This window comes from Epinephelus moara, chromosome 4 (genome assembly GCF_006386435.1).
Source record: "Epinephelus moara isolate mb chromosome 4, YSFRI_EMoa_1.0, whole genome shotgun sequence".
In the NCBI taxonomy this organism is placed as follows: domain Eukaryota; kingdom Metazoa; phylum Chordata; class Actinopteri; order Perciformes; family Serranidae; genus Epinephelus; species Epinephelus moara.
This window is the reverse complement of record NC_065509.1, coordinates 14010275-14036656: the sequence shown is the minus strand read 5'-3', so window position 1 is coordinate 14036656 and position 26382 is coordinate 14010275. Positions and strand designations below refer to the sequence as shown.

At 41.6% G+C, this 26382-nt stretch overlaps 1 protein-coding gene across 1 annotated transcript in view; it reads left to right on the top strand.

Moving 5' to 3' along the window:
• The window catches only part of tenm1 (teneurin transmembrane protein 1), a 212158-nt gene that overhangs the window by 97865 nt on the left and 87911 nt on the right, over positions 1-26382 (top strand). Inside the window, exons 7-10 of the mRNA XM_050042365.1 lie at positions 10483-10685; positions 15806-16013; positions 20287-20388; positions 23260-23454. Coding sequence (XP_049898322.1) covers positions 10483-10685; positions 15806-16013; positions 20287-20388; positions 23260-23454 — 708 coding nt within the window. The remainder of the gene's footprint in view (positions 1-10482; positions 10686-15805; positions 16014-20286; positions 20389-23259; positions 23455-26382) is intronic.

Below are 26382 nucleotides of genomic sequence, written 5' to 3'. Positions count from 1 at the left end.
TAAGGGCGAGGAGAGGGGCTCATTTGATTGGTGTGATGTGTGTAAAACCCACGCCACGCCTTCTCTCCTCCCTCTTTCAGACTTGCGCCGGTAGGAGGGACGGAGGTGGGATAGAGGAGTAGTTGCGCCAGGGCGCACGGTGTGCCAAACTTACAAAATCCGCCTGGCCACACCCAGTTGGCGAAGCGCAGGTGCGCTGCACCTCCGCTGCGCCCGGTCTGCGAAACTAGAGCCCGGAGAAGTTGTGTCCTTGATCACTCTTTGCAACTGTAGTATTACCAGTGTCAACTTAATGTTAAAAACATATTTCCTTAGTTGGAGTTTGGCTGTTATGCTTTCCATCAAATATATACTTTTCAATCTTTGCCTCCATCGTTGGACAGTAGGTGGCTTTACACATCTCAGTAACACTGTAATCATCGTTGCAAGCAAATATGTGTGGTTTTGGTGTCTATGTCCACTTTAGTTTATCCAAGTATAAAGAACACTGGCTCCTTTTTTTATGTCCATCTAAAATGATATTTAATAAACCTGTAGCCCCACTGCAGCCAACATTTTCCACTGTTTCTTTCCTTTTTTAAATTCCCCTAAAGGAAATCAACAGACACCCAGACATCAGTCTATTAAAAATACAAAAGGGGCAGACAGCCAGTCAGTCATTAAACAACATTTCCATCTTTATGGAAGCTGTTATGTTACTTGTACAGCACGTTCCAACTGATGGTTTTAATTGCTAATTAGTTGTTTTCTTTCAATAAATTGAATTACCTGGCTCTGGTCCTATCTGATATGTCAAAGCTTTTAAATATTATGTTCCACATTAAACATATACACATCATTTTCATTAAATATATAAAGGAAGTTTACATTAGTAAGGTGTGAATCCAACTCAAAAGGAATGTTTGCCAGTGAATCAGTGCAGTATTTTGAGCTAACAGTGGATTTAGTGGTATTGAGTTCATCTCTTCTTTTGTCTGAGCTGAATGACAACATGCTGCCAAAAGTTCTCTTTTGCTGTGCTTTGTTTTTGTTGTAATTTGTTAGTCTCCATATTATATGTGCTGTTCTGTAGCTCGCGAACAATGGCTGTGATTTTCTTCACTGTGAACTGATGTGATTGATGTCAAAGGTCTACTTTCCAAAGTCATGAAATAAAGAAGACGTGACTTAGTCTGCTCACATCAGCTACAAATAGGCTTTATGAAACAGGCTTTTTACAATAAGCTCCCATTTTCTGGGCCATCTTTATTAAACATTGTTGTGCAACAACAACACTCACACACTTAGAAAGGTCAGCTCGAATACATACAAGTGGAGACAGGTCACAGACTATTTTAATTTCTATACCATCCTTAGACAATAATCTAATATTACTTGTGTTTTTTCTGTCTGCACACTTAATGAAATAGAAATCCTTCAAGGGCACTCAAACATTTCCTCTACATGATTTAATGGAAACACAATAATTAGAATAAAAGGAAGACGTGAAAATCCTCTTGAAATGTAAATACAAGCATTTAAACATTATGATTGGGACATGTTGAGACTGACTATATATCCATTGGCATGAATTCCAATCAGTCTCTATTGCATTAGGACTCTGGCTTGCATACATAGCACACTCGGCACAATGAATGTTCCAATACGATAGAGAGACATCAGTCCAGAGATCAGCCTTGAACTGATTACTCATTTATTAGAAAGGCAAGGTAATTGGTTAATCATGTTCCCTCTTAGCCAGTACGTGACTGGAATAGCCTTTCTCCAATCGGCCTTCTCTCAACTAGCCAGAGGAATTACTAACACCAATTTAACCCCATGACATGGGACATTAATTGTGAGTGTTCCAGGTCATGAAGTCAGGCAGGACACAGCAACCTTCACGCTTAGACAGACTCTGATGGATATTACATTGGATGCTGTTGGAGCCCATGTTCAGCACTTATACAGAGACCGTGCGAGCCAAACTGCAACCCACTGCAATTTAGGCAACCTGGGACATCCCTAAAGCAACTATTCTTGATGAATCCTCACATTCTGAGGATTAACACTCTCATCAGTAGCTAAATCCTCCGATAGAGCGCACAGGGGTCATGGAATTCACTTCCGAGTGTTGCGTCACAACAATCTATTGTTTCACGTCCTATTGCTTTATATGCTTGATGAAAGCTGGGAAATCAAAATGGGCAAAGCTAAGCTGTTGATGCAGGGGGCTGAGATTAATAAAATTGGCACGGTGGAGGTGGTCCCCGGGCAGGGGAGGGCCAGAGAGATTAGAGATTAGGCTGTAATCCAGTGTGGCAGATTATCACGCTCATCCTGCTGTACCCATCACCTCTCACACCAAGAGACCACACAATCCCCTAGATTACACAGCAAAGGATGGTGAGAGGAGGCTGCGGGAAATGGAAATGATAAAAAAAAACACGACACGGTAGGGAGAGAGAAGAGTGAGAGTGATGGGAGGAGACGAGAATGATTGATGGATCTACACCAATCTGCTTGAAGGATGCTTGAGATATCAATCATAAAAGTGGCACAAGCTAGATAATCGCTCACATTATAATATAATTTTCATTAAACAACTTCTTAGCCATTTTCATGACTTTTGTCTACACAACAGAGACACAAAGCAGCAAAATGTTCTTTTTTTCTTCTTGAATAAATGATTTTATTCTTGATGCGCTGCAATAAACACAAGTAACAACATAACAGTGGGAGCATAAAGATAGCCGAGGAGACTGATTGGAGGATGGTTATCAGTTTCTGCTTGTTTTGATATAAACTGATGACACAGTGGGGAGAGATGAAACAAGCTCAGCGGAATGATTGGAAGGTAGTAATCTGCTTGTATTCCTGTTCATGTATTTTTAGTGTTGTTGTTTTTATGTCAACTTCAATGCCATAAAGATAGGCTCTCTGTTTGATTTGTTGGCTCGGCGCCGGAATCAGGATCGGGAGCAGCAGAATTGTAATCTACCTTGCGAGGCAGCTTGCAGCATGGCGCTAGATACTAATTGACATGTTGTGTCATCCGCGTATGGCTAGTGTCTTGTCAAGCCGTGCGTGCTGCGTTTTATGTTCTTCATGCTATCTCTCCTGCAGTTTCAGAGATCACCAGGAGCCCTTCTTAGTCCTCCACACATAAGAGCCTCTCTAATTAGTGCTACATTAATTGCCACTCACCCCATGATAATCAACCTCAGGGTGATGTGCATGTGCGAAGGCGCGCACACTTCATCTTTCTCTTTTCTCTGTTTCTATATCTGACATGCATGAATGCGAGCACACGGACATGCCCACACACACACACATGCACACACACAGAGAAATTCCTCTGGTGCAGATGAAAGCAAAAGTGCCCAGAGAAGAAATATTCTGTCAGTGGATTCCCTGCCTTAATGAAGTACATTGAAGTTTGAGAATAATATTTCAGTCAACGTGGAACGGCGGATATATTAATGATATGAAATGATACAAACTGACATACAGTAGAGCGGCATATTGCCTCATTATAATGTGAAGATGATGAAATGCGGAGCCTGTGGAATGCCATCTGAGCCTATGTGATGAGTGTATAAACCTTCTGTATGAAAGGAGAGTTAGTGCTGAATTGTTTTCACTCTATCTGATGGTGTGGTTGGAAATGGTGTGTAGATGGATGGAATGTGACACAGACAGAGAGGAGGGCTCTTAAAGAGCACATCAATATTCTAGACTGCATGCAGAGAGAGAGGAGCGAGGCTGAGCAGTGTGTGTGTGCGTACAGACGAGTGTGCATATTGTATGCATGTATGTGGGAAAAGGAGACGTGTCTGTGGGAGAGATGAGTTCGTGCTCGTGCTCGTGTGCAAATGCTGATGGACTGGTCCCTGTTACACTGGTCTCATTGATTTTCTCACGCTGGGATACAGTCTCGGGATGTAACACCCACACTCACATACACAGAGACACACACGCAGCGAAAGTATAGATCATTTAGTGAACCCCTTGCTTGAGCGCCTCAAGTTGAGAAAGCCTAACAGCAGCAACATTTCTGTCTGTTACTCAGCCTGCATTCAAAACATCTCATCCAAATATAGCTGAAGAAATTAAACATAATTTCAAGCTGCAGTCAGTGTTTACAGTGTAGATGACACATTTTAAGGCGAGCAGAGGGCTTTGTAGCGCTCACTCTTGACATTTGAGAGTAGTAGATTGATGTCTGACATCAAAGGCAAAAAAAATCAAAGTCAATTTTTATCTTCTTGGTAAACAGACTCAAACTTCCTTTTTGATGAAAAAATATTTACTACTACTGCTTTTGCCATAGAGTACCAAAATGGGTTAAATGGGGTTTTGGAGTATTTGCACTTTGCTGGTATTTTCATTTTACGCCACTTATACTGTACTACAGTTCAGAGTAAAATGTTACTAGTTATGTAACATATCAAGATCTTAGATAAAAAAAACATGAGCGTAGGCAATACAACTATTTTTTTCTGTATTGAACCATCTAATGGTATAAAAAGCACTGTAGTCGAAATTACTGTAGCTCCACCTTGTCCTCCAACATTAAAATGCTGTTGATGCATCAGGATTAACAACATTGCAATATAGCATATAACTTTTTACTTTTTTAACTTTTATTTTGAGAGCTAATATATAGGATTTAGTGGCATCTACCTGTGTAGTTGCAGAACTGAAACTCCTCCAGTGTGCCAAGCATGTAGGAGAGCTACAGTGGCCAAAGTGAATGTGAAAGTGTGAATGGCCCTATCTAGACCCAGTGTTCCATTCGTCATGGCGGGCTCCTTAGAAGAGGACTCACTTTGTATGTAGATAAAAAGGGCTCATTCACAGGTTAAGAAAACACAGCAATTTTTATTATCAGGTGAGTACACACTAATGAAAACATAGTTATGAGTATTATATTCCATTTCTGCCAATGTATGCCCCTAAACCTCACACTCTGGACTCTTTAGAACAACTTGGCCTCAATTTTTCAAGCATTTATCTATAACAGATACAGACGGTTTCAGGGATCCAACATAAATCTGGGGGATCACAACATCATTAAAAGACGAACAAGGAAAAACATATTTCTGTCACACAATTTTTTTTTTTTTTTTTTTTTTAAACTTTTCTATAAGTTCTTTTTTCTTGTGAAACACTGGATACTTAAGGACTTTTACAAATCCTTCAAATGAAACAATCTTGGAAGGAAAGTTCAATCTCATGACCACATTAAGGCATCACAGTCTGGTTTTGATGTTACCTTGTAAGACCACTGAGGAGACGCAGGAGAAAAAAAGGAAACACAGAAATCTTATTATTCAAACTGTGGCAGAAAATTGTGTGGCCAGTTGTGATCTCATAACTCATAGTCTGACTCTGATTGGGAAAATCAGTTTTCAGAGAGTAGAGAGCATAGACCATATTTTAAGACTGACAGTGCCTCTCCACCTCCTCCCTGTACCAAACTGAGGCCAAAATAGCCCAGATTCAGGCACTGCAATGTTGCGCTGACGACATCAGTACTAACGACTGGGAAGTAGAGCCACGGTATCGTGTTTCAGCCCATACACCAATCTGACCCAATGCAAGTAGTGCTATTGTTCGCAAGCACACCAATTGACACACACAGCTGTCAATGACGACGTCAAACCTCCTTTCTTATAGCTTCAAATTACTAGTTACAACCAAACCTGTTAGAAAAGTGAACATTTGAACATACAGCGGTGTGATGAGAACTCCCTTAAATGACAGAAACCATCTTCTAGCCACCAGGGGGTGATCGAGATGTCTTGGCTTCATTTTTGGGAAGCTGTGATGCCGTCCATCTTTATATACAGTCATTGTTAGCAAAGTAGACTAAAAAACTTGTGGATTTAGGTCTTAAATCTGAGCTCTAGTTTGCTCCTCACAGGCCTCTGCCCTGACTTGATTAGTGCGAGCTTAGCAGAGGGCAAAAAAAAAAAAAAGCATAAGTGCTTGCTCCATGTGTCATTTTATACAACACATATTACAGGTGTAACAATGTAAGTGCACTCAGAGTTACATGGAAGGGATGAGTTTGTGGAAAGCCAGACTTGTCTGTCACAGACATAGCCCGAGGCCAGATGGTAGAAGGTGAGGACGAGAGAGTAATGGAAGGCCCTAAGGCCAAGAGCATTATCTTCTCCTGACTCTGACTGACACTCATTAGGCTGCACAGTGGAGAGAGGCGGCTGAAAGCTTATTAAACCAACTGCTCAAAAGGCCCTTAATTGAATCCAAGTAATTATAGAGACCTTGCCCATTGTGATATTTTTATTCATCCTGCGGCAAACTCAATCTCTCTTGCATTTGGAACACTATTAATGTTGTCTGCACCAATGTGTGTGGGATTCACACACTCGGGCCTTCAATATCGACTAACGCTCGCACGCACACACACACAGTTCCGGTCCCCCTAGACATGTCCCGTCACCAAGACCCTGGCTGCACTTTTAGTCTGTTCTCGCTTCATTAGAATCTGAGGGATAATAACATTAATTGCAAAGACAGTTTAGTTCCTTTGAAAATAGATTACAGGTGTAATTGTTTTACCTGAATAACCCGTAGGCAAGAGAAATTAATTAGACCTTGTGTCCCAAGTCCTAATGTAGCTCATCTCTTTCGCTGGCCTGGCGCACACACACTAGACACACAAAACACTCAGAGACACACAACAGACAGATGAGCAAACTTACACGGACTTTTAGAATCACACACCTTGTAATAAAGATGAAGGATGACGATATAGAGATGTTAGCTAGTCATTAGACACGGAAGAAATCCAAAACCATCCGAATCCAGATGTCCTCTGGCACTGGAACCTTTCAAGGGCTAATCTAGGAGAAACTATTGCTTATATGTGCAATATGTGTTGTATATTGCAGGTGAGTCATGTCAATGAGGGCATTAGCTGTGTTATGTGAACGCCATGCCGCACTACTACAATAATTGGCTGAGGCAGCATCATTATTACACTGTACAGAATGTTGGTTCTAAGCAGACCTGCCCACCAACCCTCTATCATTTCCATCAAGGGCACGTAGTGCTTGATGGCAGACATGAATAAGCCATGCAACGCTTTCATCGCCTCTTTAAACAAGCTCAACATTTTTGAAATAAACCTTAATACACTTTCTTGCTTACAACTTGCCTCTGCTGCCAACTAATGATGAAAAGCACAAGAGGAGATTTATGTGATGCCATTTATTTTTATTTTTATTGTAAGTAACCGATAGCAAGTGTGAATTTCAAGCTGCTTTTTGCTTATTAAAGCCACAAGATAGCAAGGTGTGAAGGAGTTTTACCTCCCCACTCGCATATTGGCTTGTTTAAGCTAGCGTCTCTTTTGCCTGCCAAGTAGGAATAAACAGGGATTTTCTGTTTTGAAAGATATTTTCAAAGAATGGTCTCAGGTTTTGTGCTGAGATACACGGGGCGACGATGCTGGTGGAACACATTGATTGACAGCGGTAATCTGAGCAGCTGGGAAGGCCTTGGGGAGCCCTAGTCACCATGCGATACGTCTGCTTTCTGCGGGACTCCCAAAATGCCTCAGTCCTCCCCTCTTTTCACTGAAGCTGCAATATTATGCTCTACTGCTGAGACAGAAGGAGCGAGACATGCAAGGAGGGTTTTTCTTCTTTCTTGCATCAGCAGCTGTAACTTGACACCCGCCACCTCTTCCTTGGACATAGTCCTCTCGTCTCTTCTCTACCCCCTCGTCTGCCTTTCTACAACTCCCCAACCCCCCCCGTCTCCCACACAACCCTCACCCATCCTCGCGGCTGACCTGAGCGCAGCTTTCTGTCCCCGTGTTACATCAGACTAGGAGAGGCGCTATACAGTAATTAGCATCAGAAGGACCTGCCTGCTCATCTGCCCGCCAGCCTGCCAGTCAGCCTGCTTGCCGGCCCGCCTGCGCGCCTGTCTGCCTGCCAGTGTTCTGCCAACTGCCATGCCCTATTCATGTCCCATTCATCTATTGTTGAATAAAAGGCTGCTTTCCTCGGGACATCCATCCCTCTGCTGGCCTTTATTTTTTTGTGGTGAGGCAGAGGAGTGAGGATTAGCATTAAAAGGAATAGACTGCTGAGGTAGACTCGGCAGGAATGCATACCTTAGTTCTGCCAAGCTGCTTTTATTCTGTTTGGTAGAGGTTTTTAGTACAGGGACAATTTGTGCTTCTCACAGGACACCTGTCTCTTTTTTGCTTTCATTACAAACCTTTTTGAACTCTCTTTTTGTTCTCAGAGCCCCCCCCCCTCCATTATATTTCTCTCCCTTTGTCTTTTATCCTCTTCCTCTATGTGTCAGCTCAGACTAGTTCAATCAATTAACCAATTAATCAATTTACTTTTTTCGATCCCATAGTCCAAAGAGGAAGAAGATAAAGAGATAGAAGATAAAAGCAACATCCAATGTTTTGGCATTTAGTAACATGATATTTGACATTTTGTGTGGGAAGGTCTTAAAAGTAAGTTTTGGTGGGAGAAAGAGAGAATGAAGACAAAGAGTGTAAAGCCATGTTAGCGAATATAAATAGCTAAATGATAACACCAGTGTGTTAACAAGCTTGCAGTGACAATGAACATGCTGTTTAGCAGGTGTAGTGATTACTATGTTCACCGTCTTAGGTTAGTATGTTAGTATCCTAATATTTGCGAATAAGCAAAAAATACAAACTACAACTAAGGCTAATAGAATTGTAATGATTTGTGCGGTTGTGTGGTCATAAACTTAAGTATTTAACAAATTAAAACTCTGACCTGATGATTGCACAAAATAAAAAAGTAAATTAACTGTTTATGATCTTCAGAGCATGTCTATGATTTGGAGTCTGAGCTTAGATTGTCTGCACATTACTCTCAGCATGGAGATGGCTTAGCCAGGAGGTAGCAGCTAACTGTGCTAGCAACGTGAACGGTGCCAACAACAGCTACACTGCTGACAGAGCTAAAGGTATCAACATGGGAAAGAACCGAACGCGTTGCCGTTTTCAGCAGTAACCACCATGAGCACAGTGCCGAGCGCAGCATTTGGCTAGCCAGTGGGATACACACACCGGGATTCACATGCACTAACATGCACGTGTGGCAAAGACCAAAGAAGCTCAGATTACAGCACACATTAGGGAGCGTGACTTCATTCTTTGCTCAGGATGCCATTATTTCACTGCATCCTTACATAGAAATTACTTGTTTGCTGCTATAATAACACTCTGAATGTCATAAACAGAACCTGTAAGGGATCCCCAAAGTAATTAAAATATATGCTCACGGCAGTCCATCCAATAGTTGGCAAGACATTTCACTCAAAATGACAGATGTGAACCACATGTTAGTGCTAGATAAAAAGTCAGGCAGATCACTGGAGTGATTAGGATTCATCCTCTTGGCACCATGAATGTCTGTACAAAATTGCATCAAATAATTGTTGAGACATTTCGGTCTCAACTAAAGTGGTGAACTAAGCGAGTGACTGACAGAACAGGCCAACATTGCCATCCCCAGAGCCATGCCGCGGGCACATCTAAAAAGGACCAGCGTCAGTAGAAACAGGAGCTACTCACCGGCCCTGCACTCTCTACCTCCCTATCTGTGTGACAGTACATGTGATATATGTCGGCTAGCCTGTGGGTGGGCACGGTGTCGCCATAATGGAGTGGTAAAGCTGCAGGCATTATAGATTGAGAGCGAGTGGCCTCGTCCATGAATCTGCCCCTAACTGTTCTTCTGCCTTTGTGGCCGTAACGATCGGCTGGCTCCCCTCTGTCACCATATTTTCTCCATCTTAGTTTAGAAGCAGAGATATATCTCTCCATAAAGGCCGACACAAAGAGGGCTGGAGAGCCTCGCCTATTCCCCTACACAAAAGGCTCGGGCCTGGTGGTTGATAAAGGCTTATGGAGAAGAGAGGAGCTGATGGCCAGGGGACTGTTGGAAAGACCTATTCTCTTCACACACAAAGACATGCTCTCACTCAAGACACTATCTGTGTGCCGTGACGCTGTTTGTGAATGCGTGCGTGCCCCTGTCCCCCTCACTTTCCCTCATCCACCTTTCTGTCTCTCTCTCTCCTTTCATACACACACACACATGCTAACACACACACACACACTCTTCCTTTCTTGTTAGAAGATGCTAATATAGCACATGACAAAGCCCCAGTAGACAGCTCTCAGACAAAACACTTCCTTTCCAAAGCAGTTCATCTCTATGCAGAGCCTATCCAAAGCATTGCTAAAGCAGGGTCTCTTGAAAAGCAGGATTTTCACCAGCGATCAGTCATTCCTGATGTCTATTCAGTCTCACTTCATTAGCAGGGCAGCTGATCACTCTGACGTTTGAAGACATCAGGTTGGTTATTAATTGCTCCTTCTGATACAGAAAAGAACTGCCTGTCTGCTCTGACAAATCTGCAGTATGTGACTTAACAATATTCCCTATCTGTGGTTTTTACCTGCAGAGAAATGGGTGCGAGGCCGGGCCATCGACCGTGGCGAGGTCGATGTTGGAACCCAGCAGAGCCAGGCAATCCCACCGGGACTTTTTTGGAGGTTTCATATGACCGTGCACCATCCGACCTACATCAAGTTCAACCTGTCTCTCTCACACAACGCACTGCTGGGGGTCTACGGACGCAGGAATATACCGCCTACACACACTCAGGTAAAGGAGGCTCCTGTCGTAGCATGCTGTTCACCCAGATGGGTTTGTTTGCTGCGGTACCACAGACCACATCCACACTAATGCACCTTTTTCTCTCTGGTCTTTCATCCACGCTAAGGCTGTTTTTGAGTGAGCTGACTGTACAAAAATGTGAAAATTCTAGCCTCAAGTTAAGTGGTTCTTCGAAGACAATTATGTACATGGCGTTATATTTGTTGTATAAACTAGATTTTGTAGAGAAAATATTATCTTGCAAAGAATTATTTAATTTGAACAAACAACAATCTACTCTGTGCTCAATAACATCCACACACAGTGTCTCGGCTGCTCTCTCAACATCCCTGCTTTGAGCTCGCTCAACTTTGTCTGCATGCTCTCTCAACCTGACAGTGTGTTATAGTGAGCAACAATTTCAGCCAATATGAATATATGTGGAGTAGGTCATCTCTAATTGTCTGTTTTATCACCAGTCAGATTGCCTGTAGGTTTATTGTAGCTATAGAGATGGAAATTGCAAATAACCTTGCTGATTGAAAAAATTTTGTTCAGTTGCGTTCAAAGATTAATGGTCGCTGACCCTCTAGTTTGTTCATCTTTTAAGCTAAGTGATTGCATCACCATTCAAGTGTACATCAGTATGCACAACAGTAAGGGAACATATCGCTGTTCATACATCTTACGTTTAATGATTATCACTGTCATCAGTTCAGTATGTTGCTGTACAAAACCAGGCCTGCACAACAGAGACTTGGTTGATATAACAGCAATATGACAGACTGGGCATCGTGCAGCAACATTCTCTTAAGTTTCTCATATTTTCTTTAAATTTTCTGTAAGAGAAAATGTAAGAGAAGTCAGCTTAAGATGTAGAAAACTCTTCTTTTCCATTCAAACCATTCAAATTTGTTCTTACTCGGCTGTGCTGAATGATAATTCACACTTGATCATAAGCCCTCTGTTAGCACAGGTAACACCCCCTCAACACTATACAATTGCAGGTGTTGTACTGTGTGCAACTACTCTGGCACCTGCCAAAGAAATGGAGAGGTGCCACCAAAAAAAGGCTATAAGAAAGAGAACTGTCGCAGTGGTGAAACTGACACATTGTTAAATAAACTTAAACAAAGCAAATGTGATTTTCCAGAGTGCCAGTACTGGTGTTACTGAAAAACATCTGCAGTGTAGTGGAGTGGACATAGAAGGTGGCTTGAGATTAAAATACTCAAGTAAAGAAAAAGTTCAGCAAATTTGTACTTGCCTACTGTACTTAATAATAATAATAACAATAGTACATTTAATTTGTATAGCGCTTTTCAATGACCCAAAGACGCTTACATAGTAACACAAAAGGGGTAGTGACAGACGGGGGAACAAGCAGAAGACAACATAGTGAACAAAAGAAATGATGGGATGTGACACAGGCGGTATAGGAACAGTCAGTGGGGTGGAGGTGGTTAGGGGTAGGGGAGGTCGAAGGCTTGGGAGAAGAGGTAGGTTTTCAGGCGGGATTTGAATATGGGAAGTGAGGGAGAGTGGCGAACAGGTTGGGGGAGGGAGTTCCAAAGTCGGGGTGCTGTTCTGGAGAAGGCTCTGTCGCCAAAGGTTTTCAGTCTGGATGATGGTGCAGTCAGGGTGAGAGTGTACAAAGGTTTTCAGTCTGGATGATGGTGCAGTCAGGGTGAGAGTGTAGGAAGATCGGAGGGCTCGGGAGGGGCGGTGGGGGATGAGAAGGTCAGACAGGTAGGGGGGGGCCAGGTGGTGAAGAGCTTTGAAAGTGAGGAGGAGGATTTTAAAGTTGATGNCAGTCTGGATGATGGTGCAGTCAGGGTGAGAGTGTAGGAAGATCGGAGGGCTCGGGAGGGGCGGTGGGGGATGAGAAGGTCAGACAGGTAGGGGGGGGGCCAGGTGGTGAAGAGCTTTGAAAGTGAGGAGGAGGATTTTACTTGAGTAAATGTTCTTTGTTACATATGACCACTGGTCAGCAGAGGGATTTACAGTGTCTTAGCTAACAGTAATGAGGAGCAGTGGACCAAGTATAGAAGTATATATTTAGCCCTGAAATTTAAAAATCAAATCATTGCAAATACCATAAAACATCATTAAAATGAGATAATATGATATTTGTGCATTTTTGTTAAATGCTCCTCGAATATAAAACATATTTTTCCGTTTGACAACAATTTGTGGACCTTGAAAACAAAATGTTTTACTTTTCTTTTACCTAAGAGAAAAGCAAAAATAAGAAAGCATCAATGAATCCCAGAAGTCAGTGGGTGCTAACAAAATAAGAACAAATCGTGGATATGAACAAAAACAAGAAAAACCAATGTCATTTTTTTAAATGTTTTTTTGAATGACGCTCAAAGTTATAGACAATCAGGGCCTTCATAAAAGTACAAAACAAGACACAAATTGTAAAATGATGAGTGAAAAAGTGCCAACGTGTCTGTCTGAAAACTATGTACAAGAACAAACGTCAAGAGACACTCTCTCCAGATTTCTTAAAAGTAGTTCAAAATCTCCTCAGGGAATCATGCTGGACAGCTTCAGTTCCTGCTGTGGTGTGTTCCAGGTTAAAGGAGAAGAGTAGGAGTAATTCTGTACGGACTGAGGGGATGGAGGGATTGTTGAAGCCCTGGGAGCATAGGCTTTGACAGCACTGTTTATGAGATGTGTAAGTAGATAAATAAGTAGGGAGCAGTCCAAGGATGGCTTTATAAATGAAGATATACCACTGGAAAATTCTGTGCGTCTATTATGATAACCAGCTGACTAAAGAATACAAAGTACAATGGCGTGCAAGGTTTTCACAACCAGTTATAAATCTCAAGGTCCAACAGATGGAGAGAGTGAGCTGAAGCATTTATATACAAAACATCCCCAAAGTCCAGCTGAGGTTAGAAAGAAGAGAGTTAATATTGTAGCTCAGCAGCCCCCCTGCAGCAGAGTTATAACATTATGATTGTTTCTGTGTTTCTCAGCTTTTAACCAGGAAGAACTGTATGTATCATGGCTGAGCTGGAAACGGGGATCTCAGACTAAAAGCTTCTGATTTGGTCAATGGCAAATTTAGTATGGTAATATCCATTTTCCAACCAAAATTAGCATGTGTATGCAGGTTTTTTAATTGTAGGAAAGGCTATTAAAAATAGGTGTTTGACTGCTTTCCCATTGCCAGTAGAGTTTTTTTTGTTTGTTTGTTTGTTTTGGGTTTTTGTCCCGGTGGGTCAGGTTCAACACCACGCAAGGGCCGAAAAACAGGTTAGTAAACGGTAGAAAGCAGCATGGAGGCCAGTGGAAAGGGTCACAGTGGTTAGTTCTTTTTTATATTTCTTACTTACTTACACTCTCAAACTTAGTGAAGACTAAATTTTAAACAATGTTTGAGCGCTGTTTGGACGGAGACTGATGGTACTTTGTTGCCACCTGTGGTTGCATTGCGCTGACAAAGGGGCTAAAATGACTGCGTCCACCTGGGTGTCGCATTTCCATCACTGCTGATCGGAGCCAGTCGGAGCTGAAGCAGATAAACACCTGTGACCACTGCGGAGTCATTTGACCCAAGGGTGCCGGAATGCAGGAATGCTGTTTGTAGTTTGTCCCATTAAATGGCCAGATGTTAGTGAGTTTTTCGCTCAGTGGGAAAGGGGCTGAAGTTCAGTCAGAAGATCTGGTGTTAAGGATTTGTTCTGATGTGCACTGGACATCTCTAGGTACTAAGGATGTGAGAAAGCACTGAGAGAATGGCAAATAGACACACATGACTGGCCTGCATTTAATTCCCAAGACCAACTGTATGCCTGCTCAGACAGGTCAGGGGGTTGTGTAGCAGTAGGACGTAAGGAAAACAACTTCCTGTCACCTCTAACCCAATCTGTGATTATTCCTTTTAAATGCCAGCAAAGGCAATCACACAGCACAGGTGTCAATAAACAGTATTTATGCTTGTTTTGTCAGACACGTTTGCAAGCACAGAGTAACGATTTGATCAACATCTGAGTGCAGCAGAACAAGAATTGCTGTCTGTCTGTTTAACAGGTAGCATTTATGATCCATGAACAAATCACTGTTTTATACTTGTTCTGTCAGAAACAGAAACAGAAAATATGTAAACGAGAACAATTAAATTGTGAGATCGGCTGTATTAAAACCCAGCGTAAGAGATGATTGAAAACAGAGGTGCAGAGTATTCAGGCTTCATCTGTCATACTACCTGATGTTGACTGTGATGCAAAATTTAGTTTTTCGTCAACGAAAGAAGACAAGATATCGCCATTTTCCCCATGTGGACATGATCTTCACAGAAGCAACTCAGAAAGTGTGGACACATGTCATCCTCACAGGGAAACAGCCATTTCTGATGTAGTCAGCTTAGTGTAGATTAAATGTGTCTCAGACTCGTTTCCAGAAACAATGCACGCACGCGAACGTAGTACACCGTGTAGAACAGCATTGTGCCATGCAAGAAGCAAGTATACAGACAAAAATACAACACACACTGAGTCATCTGCTTTTAACATCAGTGCGCCCCTGCTCTCGCCTGCATGAAGAGGTCTAATTAGCTGTTTTTGACACTCGTGTGACACACAGCCCTCAGGGGGAATAAGACTCAGCGAGTGCTTGCTAGTTCAAGGAGGTTGTAGGATAGAGGGGCGGGAGAGACGAGGGTGGTGGGGAAAGTTAAAGAGGGTGAGAAAGAAGCATAGAAAGGTTTAGACAAATGAAATAATAGTCTGTTCCATTTGAAAACCTAGGTGGTAAAGTCTGCCTATGCTACTAGCAGCATGTTAAGTTGGTGAACCAGCTGCTGTGGAACATGTCTGATAGAGGACAGAGCTGCCATGGATGGCGATTTCCCTTCCTTTTTTACCCAGTCCTTTTTAGCAATTCGCATCTGATATCCACATCTAATGCTCTCCCCTAGCTTATTGTATGCAGGCGGTTTTCCAGTAGCATTCAGTTGGCAGTTTCACAACGCTCACCCAACAGCAGCTAAGCACCACTGCACTGGCTTAAAAATTCCTGTAACATTTGTGCAGGTTTGGTAAATTCACGTCTTTGCTCATTCCAATTGGACAATACTGTTGTCATCTGACTGTGCTGCCGTATATTGTGTCCAGTTCGACTTTGTGAAACTGTTGGATGGGAAGGCGCTGCCCAGGTCCTTGACTGATCCCGTCTTGACTGCCAAAGCTCCCAAAGGCCTGCTGTTGAGCGGCCTCCAAGAAACGGGCTTCATTGAGTACATGGACCCCGGCACCTGGCACCTCGCTCTGTACAACGACGGACGCAACCTGGAGCAAGTGTTACTCCACAGCACGCCAATAGGTAAGAAGGATTATTAGAAATCTGCTGAAACTGGTGGTCTTTCTTCCGTGAATATTTTTCAGTTTTGCTTTTATGGTTACAGGATTGTATTATTGGTGCATGTCACTATTTGTAACTCAGGGTTGGTTCACTCTTGTCCTTCCTCCCCTTTCAGCTGTTGATATGCAAAAAAAAAAAAGGACAAGGCCAAGAGTAGTTTGAGACTCATTGACATTTGAAGGGAACTTTTCCTATTATAAGAGTGAGCTTGGCATGGCAAGTAACAGCCGTTAGAGAGGGGAGGACAGCTCCTGTAGTAATGACAGGGCTTGCTAACTGCAGCTCATTGCTATGACACACACGGATGGCAGTGTAAATTGAAGGATGTGAATAATGCAAGAGTACGTGGCTGAATATAGACAAGTGGATAATTACCAGGGCAGTTTCTTCACTCCCACTTTGTCCACCAGTCCTTAAGAGAATACAGTGTTGAAATAACAAAAAAAAAGTGTTGGGAAATGTAGTAGCACAGTACCATCGTGGGGGGACTTGGTAATTTATATGTAGCAGACAGGTGATATGGCAATTACAAAGCATGCAATGGTGTGATGAACAGATATTATGAGAAGCACTCCATGAATCTCTATTTTGGGATTTTTGCCCTGCTGATTTTTAAGTGTCCATGTTTTATTTAGTTTTAATGTTATTCAGTTAATGTTCAGGAACAGTGCACTGAGCGTTCTGGATGCTTACAAGCCAAACATGTGTATCACCAAACCTCTTAACAGCCCAAGTTGTAAGCCAATCAGTAAACAGCTCCATAGTGCCAAAACATTGTACTGTAGACATCTTTCATCGTCATATTGACAGAGTCCTTTTATATAATGACTGACAGCATGCGACAGCTAAACACAGATTTTATTTCAGAGCTGTCAAACATTTGTTGACTCGTGTGCTGTCTATAAAGTCTGGAATATACCAGACCTATTTTGAGTCCCATATTTTGAGCTAAACAGAAAACGGCAGCGTTTACAAAAAAACTTTGCTTTCCCCCTTTGATAATCAAAACAAATATAGACACAACAGATGGGCTCAGAATAGCAGTCTTTAGTCCACGCAGGTTTTCCCAAATAATTAATCAAGTGATTTGGCTTGAAAGAGGAAAATAATATTAATGGATTGATGTCAAAGTTCATTTCACTGCCCATTTACACCCGTAACTAGGGTTACAAGGAGACTGTGTTGTTTTGGAGGCAGAAAATCAAAACCATTGAGCTACACTACAATAAATTCTAATAAGAGACACAGTATGCTGTGGCCCAGAGTAGAGCTTTATGGGGAGACGAGGGAGAAATGAGCTGATCTCTGTCGGGAAATTGAGCTTTTCCGCAGCAAATAGTAACCAGATACAACAAAGAAACAGTATAAATAAGAGAATAGCAAAAGGCCGTCGTAAGAATAAATAAATAAAATATAATGTAATCAATAGAGAGTATGACAAGGAGGAAAATATGAGAACACAAAGAATATGAAAACAATACATAAAATGATGCTGATGTGCAAAAATAATACACTTGTTTTCACAGAAAAAAATGGTATATACAATATTTGAAACATGTGCGTTGGTGTTTAAACTCTATGTATGTGATTGTATGAGACAGAAAACGCTGTCATAGGTAATCATCATAATCATCATCATCTCAATAAAGGTATAAAGAAGAGAGAAAAACAATCAAAGCCACATGTGTTTGGTCAGTTGACCCGTATCAGTCAGAGGACATTATGTTGTTCTGTCATCACACACACACAGCATCCATCTGGGAAATTAAAGCGCAAATGCTGATTTATATACACTGTAATATATGCTGGTATGTGTATACACTATACTCTACAATCCTTTCTCAGTGATTCTGGCAATAATGTCTAAATTTGTAACATAAAAAAGTGAGAGAACATATGCTGATTTGAAAATAGACATCATTATGTGGATTCAAATGGAATTTTCAAACTGATTTTTTTCCATTTTGTACAGAAAAAAACAGCAGCAGGTGCAGAGAAAACCTTTTCTTTTTCTCCTCCACTGTTATTGACATTTACATGTGACCCACAAAAGCTCCTGCTTAATGATATCTGCCATTTCGCCACCTCCACTCCAGCCCCATCTTCTTTAATTCTGCTCAGCCTGTACCCAGGCAGAGAGTGGTGCTTCCTGCAGAGCTATTAATTATGCATAATTGCTACACTTCAGCTGTCATCACACATCCTCTTGAATATTATATCTTTTACACAATGGCCAGCAAAAAAAGAAGTATAAGAAAGTTTCACGTAGATGGCTGGAACTTTTAACAAAAGAGATGATAAACAAAAAAAAAAAAGTGGTTAGCTTACGGCTGGATGCTTCTAGTTAGCTGAGCAGCCATTTCATTTTTTTTTCATAAATTCATAAAGCCCAAGGGTCGTAAAGCATGGCTGAAACTTTACAGGCTCATAAAGTACAATTGCAATGCTTATTTGACCAATCAGATCACTTGGCTGGAAGCACCCATTTTATAATAGCATTTAACTGCAATAACTTATGGCATGAGTGATTTCTAACTGGAAAGGGTTTAGTCAGTGGAAAGAAGCGAGTGGGTGTCTCACGGATGCTCACACACGTGCACGCACACACACACACACACACACACACACACACACACACACACACACACACACACACACACACACTCTGTATATATACTGTAACAAATAAAGACATGCCTCACCATACATTATCTGTTAATTGCCTGGAGATTTTTATAGCTGAGACATTGACCTGAAAGATATAGAGCTTATATCACTGTTACAACCCCTGCACCTTACAGGCTTCTGAGTGTTCTGAGGGATCCATCATCTCCTCTGGATTAAAAGGAGCTCCGTGACCTTGCACATGAGTTTTTGTTCATTGCATGTGTCAGGTGCCAGATACAATACTGGAATTTGTGTATCCGAGGTTTTTTGTTTTTTTTTAAGAGAAAGAAAGAGACACATGGAGAACGGTTTGTGAGTCCTCCTGACTGTGTGGGAGAAAAGATGATTGCCACTCCTTCTCTCCATCAGAGTGACGATGACAGGTGACGGAGGTGAAAATGACTTTGGTTTCTGTAGTGATGCGCTGCTGTGGAGGATAACGCTGTGCTGCTGGCTACTGGCAGGGCCTGTCTCATTAGCATGTGTCACACGCGCCTCAAGGCGGTTGTGTCACATAATAACTTTGTGCGCATGTGTTTGTAAATGTGCGCGTGCGTGTGAGCGAGGCATGCCACAGAAGGATTTGTCATCCATGCTCCCTGAGCAGAGCGAGGCAGGGGACTGCAGTGGTTTGACTCTGGAGTCGATCCCTGTTCAGAGGAGCAGAGCAGGACGGCACAGGGTCAAACAAAGGATGACATCCTTGACACCCATTTTAATTACTCTATCTAGCTTAGATAGAGCTCGCCTGGCACAAGACAACCAGCAGCACATTTCAGATTCCCAACTCTGCCAGCCTCTTCTCCACCAGAATCTTCCATCTGGAGTGGAGCTGACAGAGCTCAGCAGACTTATATAATGTCCTAAAAGCGTAAAAGTGCTCTCCCTCTTTATCTATCTTTGCCATGCTGTCTGTACCCGGAGAATGAGATCTGACATGATGGACATATCAATGGGAGAAAAGGAGAACGGTAAAAGGAAGGCAGCTAATTGAAGTCCGGTGGAGGAAAATGATGAAATGAATATAGCCTACAGAGGGATATGATGAAACACACGTATCCAGATGAGACAAAGCGCTAGTAGGAACAAGCATCGCATTGATCTCCGCCACGCTGAAAGTGTAGCTACTGTAGCGATGCAATATTAGCCATTCTCCACTAACTTGTGCACTCACAATGTCAGATTTTATGTTGTTCAATCTCGTTCCAAACTGCGCCCTTGTAAACAGTTTGTTGATTAAGCCTTGATGTTTGTAAATTTGCGTGCAGTGTGTTTCCAACCTGTAATGCAGTATAATGTGCTTAGTGCTACTGAGTGTAAGTGAGTGCTTGGCCATTCCCCAGAGAGTGATAGCAGCTGGATCAGACTAATCTAATATAGCCCCCGAGTCTGGGGAGCCATCCATTGCTTATCAGATCTCTCATTCAATAACAGAGAGCTATGCCAGCTTATGGAGTTACAAGTGGAATATTGTCAAGTTTTGTTGTTTTTTTTCTGCTCTGCCTTTTATGATTGTCCGATTTGTGAACGTGTGTGTGTTTGTGTGTGTGTGTGTTTCTTTGTGCAGACTCCATGGATGGTTGCTCCACAGACTGTAATGGAAACGGAGAGTGCGTGGCTGGACACTGCCACTGCTTCGCTGGTTTCTTGGGTCCTGATTGTGCCAAAGGTGAGAGCTGTGTGATAAAGGATGAAAACTCCTAAACCAGCACTTTGTTAGTATGTCTCTAAATACATTTTGACCTCTGTACAATGTCTGTGACACTCAGCCCCAAGCTCACTTCTACAGTTACTTTTCTAAAACGTTTAAAAAGGGCTGAGTCATTTATTAAAGGAATACTGCACCAACAAAATTACCATTTGTATATCAATCACTCGCCTCATGTTACACTGAAGTTGTGAAGAAAGCCTTGTTTTTCTTACATGCCTCCGCGATGAATGAAGAATCCAAAAACAGAAAATTCTTGATGAAGTACAAGGGATCCTCATTTATCTCAAAACATCTTTTTACAAACTCTCACATTCCTCCTGCAGTATAATCCCAGTCTCATCTACACAGTTATTTGCTCATCACTTCCCAAACACATGCATTTTCACTCAAAACTTACTATTTAAAGCACTTCTGCATGATCAGTCTCACGTAGAGACGATTAGCGTGCTTTGGCAACTCGACAGAATGCATTAGCCAAGTTCAAACGCGTGCACTTACCCACCCGCATGCTACTGGTAACTTACCTTGTTTTACCTTATTAAATATGGGTTCAATAAAAGAATTAATAAGTGAGACTTGGATTACACTGCATGAGTTATGTGATAGTTGTAAATGGATGTTTTGGTGTAGGTTTGCTGTTGCTAAACACTGCCCCCTTTTACTTCAGTTCATCAAGAACTTTCTCTGTTTTTGGATTCTTCGTTCACCATAGAGGCATGCAAATAAAAATACGCTTTCCTCACAAATGTACAGTAACAAAGAGTGAGTAATTCTAATGCAAATGTTCAATTTTGGGTGAAGTATTCCTTTAAAACAGCTGGAGTAGTTTGAATAAATAGCGCATTTTCAAGGTACTGTATTCAGCCATTAAAATGCATTTGTATCATAGACTTTCTTCACCTCAGCTGCAGAGAGAATCAGGCCTTTACTCAAAACTGGCCTCTACATAACTTTGTCTTGTTTTCCCTTTTTCAGAAGTATATTTAATCATATTTTAGTAAGACCTCTTCCTGTTTTAATTTGCTGTTTTCTGTTAAACTCAGCTCCTCCTCTGATTTCACCTGTTGTCTTGAAACATTCAGTATAATGTTCATTTCCATATCACCAACTCCATTAGTTCACCAACAGAGCCATGTATACTCAGCACTCTGCTTCTCTTAAGTTTCTCTTCTTCAACACATTCGACTATTTCCCGTCACTTCCATTCTACTGTTTTTCAAGCATTGTTAATCTACTGACATTAAATGTAACACTTCTGGCACATATGTCTCACACATTAAAAGCCTTATAGCGACTCGTCGTGATCGTCCCCTCCAGATGTTAATTTGAGACATTTGCTTTATATGTTTTATTGACAGTAACTTCACAGCTTGAAAATCAGTAGAGTGTGGCAGCAACTGAAATTAATTAGTGAATAAAAATACTATTCCTGTATAAATAAATAAATAAATAAATAAGCTCAGCAGCAGATTAGTGAGTATGACTTTAAGACCAGACTATTATTTTACTACCAGCTTTTATCGAATAATTTACACTATGTTGGATTGACTGCAAAATAAACTCCCATGGCCGTGTTCATCTTCATGAAGGAACATGTCACGCAGTGCAACAGTGTGGCTCATTAATGAGTTTTAAATAGTTTTGATAACAATGGAGTTCTATAGCACAGAATATTAAGCTGTGGTTTGGCTATGCAGGCTATACTCATCAATTCGTTTTTGCTTTCCATTGGATTTGCTGCCAGTAACATCGTCCTTTTACTGCAACCTTATCATTGTCCCAGCTCTACCTGTCTCTTTACTGCTCTTTTATTTCTTTCTCTCTCTGCATCTCTGTATCTTTCCACTCCCTCTTCTTCTTCTCTCGGACTCTGTTTATCATTCTCTCTCTCTCCCTCTGTCCGTCTTTGTAAAATCATTGTAGTTGTATCTGTCTCATTGTGTAGAAACAGCTGATATGATATCACATTCTATGATTTATTTACGCTCATCATTTATTCATTCGTTCCTCTCATCCTCGCTCATTTGCTCGCGTTATAATATTCTCCGTTTGAAAAGTTAGACAGCGAGTTTTGGCAAGAGTTGTAAAAAGTGTGAAGTGTGAATTTATTACTGTGGGGTACAGAGTGTTAGATTTAACAAAGGATCAAACAAACACATAACACATGCCTGCTTGCATGAACGCACGGGGCCTTCACTACAAATTATCCCAGAAAAAAGGCGTTGGTTCTGGATCGTCTTTCTAATCCATTTGAAGTCCCAAGCTGCCATACCTCCTCCAGCTGCAATAAGAAGGGAGGGGAGGGGTGTAACTGTCAGTGCGTCATCAGACACTCACTGCCTTTATTCTACCTGGCTGTCATTACATTAGCCACACAGCTCTCCATCTCTGCATGGAGATAGCTCTGCCTTCCACCGTCATTCTATAAACCCCTAATACTCTCTTTCCTAATCTTCCGTTTTCACGATTGTTTTCACGGCCTGTTCAGAGCGAGTGAGGTGACGTTGGGGGGATTTTCTACAATTCCTGGGTTGCCGTGGTAGCCAGGCTCAGGTGGTGCTTGAGTAAATTGAAACAGCGTGAGGGATAAGCTGGAGTGTGTGTACACGCGCGTATGAGCGTGTATGTGCGTGTGTGAGAGAAAGAGAGGGAGACAGAGGCTGCTTGAGGATTTGCTGAATCCGCGCACTAGCTGAGATAAGAGAGCGTAGCCCCACTCACGGTAGGTTACTGCGGTCTCCCAGCTAATATACTGCAGCACTCCGTGTGTGTGTTTGCATGTGTGTACTACTGAGAACGTGGGCGTAATCTGTGTTTGTCCTGTTGCAGATTCATGCCCTGTGTTGTGCAGCGGTAACGGCGTGTATGAGAAGGGAAGGTGCGTGTGCCTGGCAGGGTGGAAGGGGGCAGAGTGTAATGTGGAGGAAGGTCAGTGTATCGACCCCACCTGCTCCAACCACGGCTCCTGCATCCAGGGAATCTGCATATGTAGCCCAGCCTACAAGGGGGTTAACTGTGAACAAGGTAAGATGTGAATCACTCTTGAAAGTCGAGATACACACCTCATAATGTCACATCTGTGCAACAAAGATGGCTCCACCTACACACATTTAAATGACTTTGCTATTCTTGATTAAAGTACACATTTAATTTAAAGCTGTGCTTATCAATATTTATATAATATCAAATGACAATGTGTTACTTGACAGGGGTCCCTCGTAGTGTCAAACCCACAGAGAATTATCGCCCGACTCTGCACACCCTGTCAGCTCTATAGCGTGTCTGAAAAAAGTCAAGTGAAATCAGTCAAGTTCGTTTCAATTTTTATAGCCCAAAATTACAACTTTGCTCCAAAGGGTTTTATTATCAGCACATCCTGTGACACCCTCTTTTCCCAGACCATTATTCCAGATACATAAAAGCTAGCTAGTGAACATAGTGGAACATTTAGCTGTTAAAGAGGCAAATATTTGGGGCGTCGGTGGCGTAGTGGATGGTGGCGGCGCCCCATGTACAGAGGTGATGCCTCGCTGCAGCAGTCGCAGGTTCGAGTCCAGCTTGCAACCCTTTGCTGCATGTCAACTCCTACTCGCTCTCTCTCATCCCATTTCACTCTGTCCTGTTCATTAAAGGCAAAAAAAGCCCAAAAAATAATCTTTAAAAAAAAAAAAAGAGGCAGATATTTACCACAGGAGTTGGTGGAGACCAAAACAGAGCTAAAAGGAGAGTGAATATTAGACTTAAAGGTCTGTACAAAAATTACCCTACTTCTCAAAATGCCAAGCAACCACTTCTTTCATACGGTCTGTGGTAAATAGGCAGTTGTTTACTAACGTAACAACTTTTTAAAGTGATAGTATGCCAATGTTGTGTTTTATTAATGCAGCTTTAATGAACGCAATTGATGTGGTTTAATTGGGTTCAAATGAATTCCATATAAATAAACTGCACTTCTTCCTATCAGTGTCATAATTTTACAGTGTCATACTGCTTGAATTTGCATAACTTCCTCTTTCAAGTGATGTCCATCAAGGATAAATGTCCATAAATCCATGTAGAAATCACATTAAACCCAGCTTGTTTTTAACTTCAGATTTTGCCTCAGAATCATTTCTCATTACATTTACTTTTTCTGCAGCATCAAAAGCAACTGTCTGTACATCCATGGGTACAGTGCAAACAGGAGCTGCTGATAGCTAATTCAGCATGACCTTTCATGGTGCAGATTTAGCAAAATGTTAACAAATGTAGGCTGCAAAAATAGAGTTCAGAAAGCATTGGGCAGAATTCCCTGACTCCATGGCACCATTATACTTCATCTCTATATGGCGGCAAGAACTTTAACTTCATCCCAAATGGAAACATGGAATGGAGTTTTATCTTTTCATGCAACAGCTGTGACTGGAGGCCAGTGGTGGGTAGAGTAATGAAAAGCTATACTATGTTACTATGTAAAAATGTTACTTTCCATTTTCATATTTTTAGGGTGTGCAGACCAGTGCGGTATTATGAAAAAATAGCACTTTTTGGTAAAACTTTTATGATGAAGCAGAGCGGGTGAGCAAATCAGACAATTAAGGAAAAGTCTAAACAATTGATACATGAACAATCTCTCTCTGTCTCTTCCGCACTACCCCTCTCTTCCTTTTCATAACATCAGAGATGAACATTACCTATGAAAAATGAACACAGGTATCGTTAGCTAGCTATCTACATTTACACCTACAGTATGTGCAACTGACTTCGATGTGCTTTCGAGGGGCACAGCAAGCACTTCGTTATGTAACTGTTGTCTTATTTAGATTTTGGTATAAAAAGTGCAGCCAGATGTGGCCAGGGATTGGAAGTGGAAGCTTCCTCTTGCTCCTTGTTTTGCTTTGTCACCATCGCATCGTGGTTAAAAGACAGGTGGTGCTTCTTTTTCTTCCAGACAGCTGCAGTGGAGGTGCTCTTCATGCGCTCTCCCCGCCTGCACTTAATCCCCACATTTAGAGCAGACTCATTGTAACAAAGGTATAAATGGCAACTAAAGTGAAGCAAAAAGTAGATCAGTTAATTTAGGTTCTTAACTAAGTAAAGAGATGAAGTACAGTTTAGGAAAAAGGAACATGAAAAGTTCTCGTTCTTTAAAAAGCTACTTTTTTTACTCATGCATTATTTATCATGCCTGCCGGACACATCATGTTTTCAGGTTGTCTGTCCATCCCATTCTCAGGATCCTTTTATCTGAGGAACACCTGGAGGGACTTTGATAAAATTTGGCACAAATGTCCACTTGGACTCAACAATGAACTGATTTTGGTGGTTATTGGTCAAGGTCACTTGTTTTTCCCAATAATTCATATGCTAATTATAACAAAATTTTACACAAATGTGTACTAGGATAAAATAATAAATTGATGTCATTTCATATTCAGAGGGGCATAACATCATCATAATTATCTGCAAAAACACTTTTCTGGCCATTATTCAAGGTCATTACTGAGGAACAGAAGGGAAGACATTTGATCAGATACTGAGTTGGTGACACTAATTTTTGGTGTCCACCTTGAAACTGTGCTGATTTTATAAATCTCCTTTGCTGCTTTGTTGAAGTTATGTGTGAAGCATCTATGTTTTGCCAAAAACAAAATACACTTAATACCTTTTATTAGATTCCCTCAGAGACTTCACTCCATATAGCTCCAGTCTGTACAGACGTGGATGTAAACTGGAGCTTGGTTAGCTGAGGCATACAACCATGAAGCAGTAATTCTAGTTTTGTTACACAATACACTGCGTTCCAAATTATTATGCAAATTGTATTTAAGTGTCATAAAGATTAAATTTTTTGTTTTTCAATTAAACTCATGGATGGTATTGTGTCTCAGGGTTCTTTGGATCACTGAAATCAATCTCAGACACCTGTGATAATTAGTTGGCCAGGTGAGCCCAATTAAAGGAAAAACTACT